The sequence below is a fragment of the Diadema setosum genome, chromosome 10 (assembly GCF_964275005.1).
Source record: "Diadema setosum chromosome 10, eeDiaSeto1, whole genome shotgun sequence".
NCBI lineage: Eukaryota > Metazoa > Echinodermata > Echinoidea > Diadematoida > Diadematidae > Diadema > Diadema setosum.
In genome coordinates this window covers 9,979,994-9,987,511 of record NC_092694.1, presented here as the reverse complement: position 1 = coordinate 9,987,511, position 7,518 = coordinate 9,979,994, and the positions used below count along the sequence as shown (strand labels likewise).

Sequence of the window (7,518 nt, the reverse complement as noted above, 5' to 3'; positions counted from 1 at the left end):
AAAAAAAATGAAGAACTGATGCAATATTGTGTGTCCATCATTCCATCAATGGGTATTGTAACATGTCACTGATTTAAAAAAGTTGATCTCTTTTGCCTGCAAGAGTTGATTAAAAATTGAACTAAAGTTAAACATTTGGACAGAATGCAATATGTGGCATTGATGAAATGTTAATATAAAAACCTAAGCAACTGTAGTTCTTTTTTTTTTCTTTCTTTTTCCTTTTTTTCTTTTTTCTTTCTTTTTTACCTTCCTAATTATTTTGATTTCATGTCAGTTGACATCGGTTCCTTTTATCTTGTTTTATATTGCTGTCTTGTGTATTTTCTGAGGGTCCCATATCGTACAAGCTTTGCTTCTTAGTGGGACCCTCCATTTTCAGCCCCATCCTTATTTAACTTGTATTATACGCTTTATGTACATGTATAATAACAAAGATATGATTGCGGTTTTTTTTTTTCATCTGCTACTCATTTTCATACCTGCAATTATTACAAATATCCTGTACATATGCATTATAATTTCTTTGTTAATTAAATGGAAGTGAAAATAAACTTGAATCCTGAATCTTAAGTCTTGAATCTTGAACTTAGAGATGTCAATATATTTCAGCCTTCGTTTGCAATGTATGATTGGGTTTGTGTTTGCTTTAAAACTAATCATCAATGGAATGACAGAAACATGTTGACTATCACACTGTGATTACATATGTACACAGATTGACGGCTGGGTTGCCGCCTCGAGAATCACGACGTGACCAATTGGTGATGGACAATATTAGATCAATATCTAGAAATTGGCCATCACATAATGGAAGTCTTTTCTATGTTAAGTCGCAAACCTTTGGCACTTTTATATAATTGATATTCAATGTTATGTTCATGTACAACATCAAAATCTCTGTTATGGATTCTTATTTGGTGACTCTAATGACATCGACTTTTCGCTTTTGTGAATTATTAGTCTCTGACATCATAATGGAACCTGGTACTGCTTAGAAGTAAGAAAAGTTGCATCACTGACGTTTCAGTTGCTTTGCTATGATTGTGTCAATTCAATTTATTATTTTCCTGCTTCCAAACGGTATACCTTTGTGACGTTCTTACACTGCCTTGGTTGCATCAAACTTTGCGAAATTAAAATAAAAAACAAAACAAAATAATACCGTGAGAAAATGTTCGACTCAAATTTGATAACATGTGGATTTGATCTCTACTATTCGCTCACATAATCATGCCTAATTTCGATCATAATATTCAGATTACACTTAAAACTCTCAACATATCATATCTACCACAAGTAAACAGACAAGAAAACAAAGTGCATGAAAACACACCGAAGTAAGTGCATAACGATAACTTTTATTTCATCGCGTCACTTTATGATAAATCAGTTGATGGAGTAAAAAGTGATAATACTGATTCAGCATCTCAATCTATTGCTACGCAGTGCAGCTGCGTACTTGAATCTCCTCTTTCTGTATTGCTCTACAAGGAACGACACGACCACGTGACGACTTGTAGGTGGGTGTGGCACAAGATGACCACTCCCATCTCTAGAGTAGACCGTCCCTGAGCTCCGCCTTCTTCCTTTGACGCAATAGAGGAGCAAGACATCTCAACGTCCGATTGGTGGAGACGGAAATCGGCGTTCACTCTGCGGGTAGAGATGTTTGTTTGTCTGCAGCTCCTGTTAGTGTCACACGTGACTGTCTTTCCTACGCCAATCAACTTCCCGCGTGCCTGGATTCGGTCGGCAAACGCCCTCACGCGTTCGGTCAGAAGTTCGTGTCTCCTGTGGTTCCTGCGCAAAGATTTGTCATCCTGCCCGACTGCCTCCACCGGGTTGGGGACCGAAGTCTTGGAGGTCCTCGTCGGCCCACAAGTTTCTGACGGTCTGCGTTGTGTTGGTTTGATGCAGAACACGAAGTCCTGGTAAGATTTCTCGATCTCCACCAACGATTCGGCGCAGGTCTTGCCTTCGTCTCTGTCACCCTCAAAGTGAGGCAGAAGTTTGTTGACCGTTGCTGGAGGTTGAGATGAAGGCTGCAAACACAGAAAACATAACTGACTGGCGATTGTCTCAAAATTGAAAGGAAATTTTATTCATTTTATCACTTTCCATAGTAACGCTTGGCAGCCGAGGGTTCAATGGTAGTAACCATGGTTACAGTCTATAGAAGAAAAATAAAATGCATTACTGCCAAGTCGACAAGAGAAGACGAAAGTTAAAACAGAGAAAGCCGTGCCAAAGGATCAATTCAAGAAAATGAGGAATATAATGAGAATTAATATACAAGAATATCAAATTCAGACGGGACCTTACAAAACAGAGAGGAAAGACATGAAAGATGAGAGACAAACGAAGCAAGAACGATGGAAAGAAGAAGTATAGATTCGTGGGATAAACTCACAAGTAAAAAGCAAAAGAATTTGTGATTCATGTGTGATGTAGTATAAAATGAATTTTAAGCTACCTGTGATTTAATCAGATTATTGCACTTGCTATATAGTCGTAATTCCTGTTGTGGACTGGTTTTATGTGTTCCAGTGGTTACGATTTTGGTTTTCTGTTTTGATGATCTTTACTTCTCCTATGTGATGACATTACCTTTATCTGCCCAAGAACAGCATATCTCTCGAAGTTCTGTGGAATTCTGTCTGATTTGGAGCAAGGTGTTGCGATGCCCCCGAAAGGAGATGACACACGATCTTTAGAAATAACAAGGAAAGAAGACAGTCTCAGCATCTTTTCCCATCGTACTGAACACGATGGTTTTTAAATCCTATAATACTTCATGATACGTTGCTTAACAAAATGATAATAAAAACAACCTGAAGAAAAAAAAAACCGCCTAATACACTGTGTTATCTCTGGTAAGCATGCTGTCTTGTGGTTAAACGTAAATCAGTGACGAATTCAGTGTTATAGTGAGCCTCTCCTGTTGTATTAAAGGGGCGTATACATGGATCTTCCGTATCTGTCTGTCACGTGGTATAAGTTGTGTCATTATCACAGAAACTAAAAGATTAACAATGGAAATATAAGTCTGAGCATTGATCACTTGACATGTGAAAATCACTGATTAACTTCAAATATACACTGCTATACTCAAACTATACACCTCTTTTGATACGCATGTTTCCTTCCTCTTTGGTGCTTTTTTACAAAGAAGCTTAGTCGATCTTAAGATTTAAGATCGACATAAATTCATGGTATGCCACTGGTTTTCCTCTTCAGTTTTATCAGCCTTTTAGATCAGCGTTCATTTCAAAATTTTAATATTTACAGATACATTCCTTTGTCACTTATTTCATTTTGTATAGTACATGAAAAAAAAAGTCTTTAAAAATTTTAATTTTCGGTAGGAAGTTAGAACAACAGCGAAGACACACAAGCAGCGTACCATAATTCTAAGTAGATCTTGATTGTTATTATTATTATTATCGTTTATTCGGCTTTCAATCACAAATATCATATTACATTTTTCGAAATCAGAACATACACTGGAGTGGTAATGGTGCACCAGGTTGGGCAGTCCGGGTCTGGAAAGAGCCAAAAAAAAAAAAAAAAAAAAATGACTCGGGCCCTCAGGCCATCCTCCCCAATCCACCTGGGTGCACCCAAAACAGTCAGTTTACAATATAAAAAATACAAATTTCTTTAAGAGGCATACATAAAAAGAAAACAAAAAACAGCATTTTAACATCGACTTATTCTTGGCGAAACGCCTTCTGGGCTACCTTGAGAACTCTCATCTGAGGTCATCACATTGTTCTCCTTGCTGTGGCATCTGCTCTTCTTCTTGCCATCCTTGATCGATCTGACCCTTCCCTGTCCGCTGCGATCGCCATCCGACTCCTTCTCCTTCTTAGCCGCTCGCAGAGGTCTCAGCACTAATTGCGGGTTTCGCCGAGATGTGGCGGGATCTCTGAGCAGGAAGGCCGGAGTCTTGGGCATGTAACCACCGACGCTCTCGATACCAGGGAGGGCCTTTAATGGCTTTGGAATCATAATACCAGTATTCGAAGCCATCTACACGAAGGAAGTAAAAATGCGCTACTTGCAAGAATACCTCAAATAGTCACACATCTGATTGCGATTAAAGTAAAATAATTACAAAGTTTGCCATACTGGGGGGGGGGGGAGGGAGGTGACAATCTATATATTTAAGAAGCTGCAATCGAAACGACCATTTACGCCATGACTTCTTAACGTTGAAGTGGGGACTTGCTACAAGAAGTGATCGAATTGGTCACTTTCCTGTGCAATGCTTCATGAGATCCACTAAAAGACAACCGAGAAACATTTTATGGAAGAGTATAATCCTCCTTTAATGTTTCGTATTAGTCAATGTTGATACAATGTTATAACATGTTCAGAGATTCGTCGTTACGTCATGATGAAAATCCTCTCAATTCTTACCTTAATCACCTACTGATGATAACCAAGGTTATTACACCAAAATGAGCTCGATCAATGTAAAAGTCAAAATCAGAGAAGTTTAGAAATCAAGCAAATAACAAGATCGCTAGATGAAAATCATCCGTCAACTACATAGAAGCAGTATGAAGATAATGACAACGTAGTATACGCTGTAACTTGTTTTACGAGCGAGCGTATCTAACACATTATGGTAATAGCGCCTGGTAACATGGCGTCAGTGCTGTAACAGGGGGATATGATTGGTTGAACTTTGCAGAAGGCGCTCAACTAAGTTTGACGTCACAATCCACTACGCGCATACATCACAAAATCTGCAAAGCTTAATTCTATGTTATCACAGAATGTTATAATATACAAGTCGATGAATTGTTGCTTTATTCACATACAGAACGTTCAACTGATGATCTTTATTTTATGATAAACGAATTTACCGGAATTGGGGGAAAATTAGAGTAATAATCAATCTAAAAGTAGTAACAGTTAGATTTGTAGGATTGTAGAATCACGATTGTAGAATTGTTAGAATTCACAAGAGGCCTGACGCGCACACTTTTGAGATGAAAACGAAAAGAATGACGCATGACCGAGCTACAAGCACTATCCCTCGCAACTCCTCCTTTTCATAATTATATTGTCGACTACTTGTGAACCAGAACGCAATGTCGGTACCACCTCTCCTCTTGCCACACCTCTGCTCGCAAAATACCGCACTTATCTCTAACATTATTTCTCCTCCTTCCACCCTCGCTACACCTCTTGTTGCTATATGCTCCCTCTTGTCAAATGAAACACTATGGTTACAGACAACATTGACGTACTTACTTTTTTCTCAGTAATACTGAGAATCAAAATTTCGCTTTGTTCATGACACTTTTACATTCAGTTAGAGCAATTAATAAATGGTTAAAGCACTGTCTCAGAATCCTAATCCTTTGCTCTACAATATTCTCTTTCTATATTACTCTACCACGAATAACACGTTTATGTGACCATCACAGCACTATACACTATACAATATTACATGACATATAACATTGGAACATACAATATGAAATACAACAAGATAAAGAAAAGGGATTATTAAAGGATAATTCCACAAATTTTTTTGAAGAAAACACACATTTGATTGACTTGCGATACTGACATGCTATATACAGTATAGGGATGAGTCACTTTATCAGTGATTCTTCTAGTGTGCCACTTTGAAATCACGAAATATTGGCAATTGGTGAGAATGAAAAGAATAAATCAATAATGTAACAGCCGGAAGTCAAAGCAGAGGTCATTGAAGCAGAGTACCGTCCTTCAATGTAGAAAGCCATGTTTCGTTCATCATCGACATGCACAATGGTATTTCATCCCTGCCTCCAGTCACTGGTCGTATAACACTGGCAAATGTTTGGTATATGTGCTACTTATTACATTTACTAAGATCAAATATTGTATGCAATTTTATGTTTATAAACCCTTAATGAAAAGGAAGGAGCCAGTCTGGTATGTGGCAAATCTCAATCTCAAATATTTTAGCACAGATGGAACTTATCCGATGAACAGTGCACACAAAAACGTATCGGGTACACTTTAATCTATAATCCAAAAATTTTCTCAGGAGGAAAGTTAGTGACTTTTAACAACAAAGGAATGAGAACTCCTTAACATTCAGGTCACATAGATATGGGATTTTGGTCTAAATTACTCGATAAGATTTCACAGTCCGTATTTTTTTTTGTCCAATAATTCACCAAAATTTTCTGCGATCTTCTTCTCTCATTTTTCTGTATTCAAAACAAAATCCATAGTGGATTGAATTTCCTTTTAAATGATGCTACAGTCGGGGATTTCCTAACTGGGTGATGTTCATTATTCCATAGGTTCTTTGATCTGAAAGTGTAAAATAAGGTTCGTCATTCCGAAAATGAAATAGAATTTGATAATCCATACATTTGTGGTGTATTTCGAAGGTTCAAGGAATCCGAAAACGTTTCGAAGGTTTGTAATCTGAAAAAGAAATACAGTTCGCTATTCTGAAAGTCTGTTGATCTGTGAATGAAAAAAAAAGTTCATTAAGGTGAAAACGAAAAAAAAAAAGTGCGTTCAAACCAACGTTCGGAATTACGAGCCTTATTTCGTTTCTGCATGAAATAACCTCCGTTCACTTTCCCATTTTCAAACCCTCCATTAACAAATATAATATATACAACATAAATAAAAAAATATATATATATAATATTTACAAAACTCAGTTATAAATTGCATGAGAACTAGATTCAAAACATAGAAAACGCACTACAGTATGTAGTTGTATCTACAGTATTCTATTGACGAACAAATTTCCACAAATTGCAATTCACAACTTCGTATCATTATTGTGAAGAAGGAACGAAAAAAAGAAAGAATAATCAGTCCTGTTTCAATGTTTTCAGGCGTTGATATATAATCAATCGAGTAAACTTCTCTGATTGCATAAAGAAAGTTCCGAGGTGATGTGGCGTGTGTACAGTTGTAGCTATATATCTACCGCATGAAACCTAATCATGGCAACTCAAGCGTAAGACGCGAAGAAATGCTTTGCGAAATGATCTGTTCGTGCGAATGTAAACCAGCGTGTTTGTCAGGCTACTCGTTAAAGATAACAAGAATGAGAGCTCCAAGGTCCATGTAGGAATGTCCAATCCATAAATGTATTTCCCAGTAAACGGGACATAAAAAGTTACGGCAGAAAGACTATTGGTAAAGGTAACTAGGAGGATTGTTGCCACGCCCTTCACGTTCGATCCCTTAATTGGAGGAACAAGCTCGTTGTCATGGCTTCCGTTCTGGACCGGGGCGGCTCCAACAAGAAGGCGCATTCGCCTTGCTTGCCTATAGATGATCATAAGTACATGCACGTCACAGGCTATACTACCTATGAGTGGTATCGCACTGGCGTTAAAAAAGGTTAGAAGACAAATCTTGTCCGAGCGTCGGTAATGGTAGTGGAAAGATGAAGTATAATTGCTACAAAATTCGTTCTGCATAACTCGCGAATCACAGACATTCAAACTAAAGAAAACGACTGAGGAAAACGCGAAA

General features: G+C 37.7%; 1 protein-coding gene across 1 annotated transcript; it reads right to left on the bottom strand.

Moving 5' to 3' along the window:
- Window positions 1–1,378: 1,378 nt before the first annotated feature.
- LOC140234496 (uncharacterized) lies at window positions 1,379–4,545 on the bottom strand. The gene is made up of 4 exons (XM_072314537.1): window positions 4,426–4,545; window positions 3,744–4,035; window positions 2,611–2,711; window positions 1,379–2,045 (listed from the first exon to the last, which is right to left on the bottom strand). The coding sequence occupies exons 2-4, from the start codon at window positions 4,033–4,035 to the stop codon at window positions 1,488–1,490; spliced, it is 951 nt and encodes a 316-aa protein (XP_072170638.1). The 5' UTR covers window positions 4,426–4,545; the 3' UTR covers window positions 1,379–1,487.
- Between the last annotated feature and the right edge of the window lie 2,973 nt (window positions 4,546–7,518).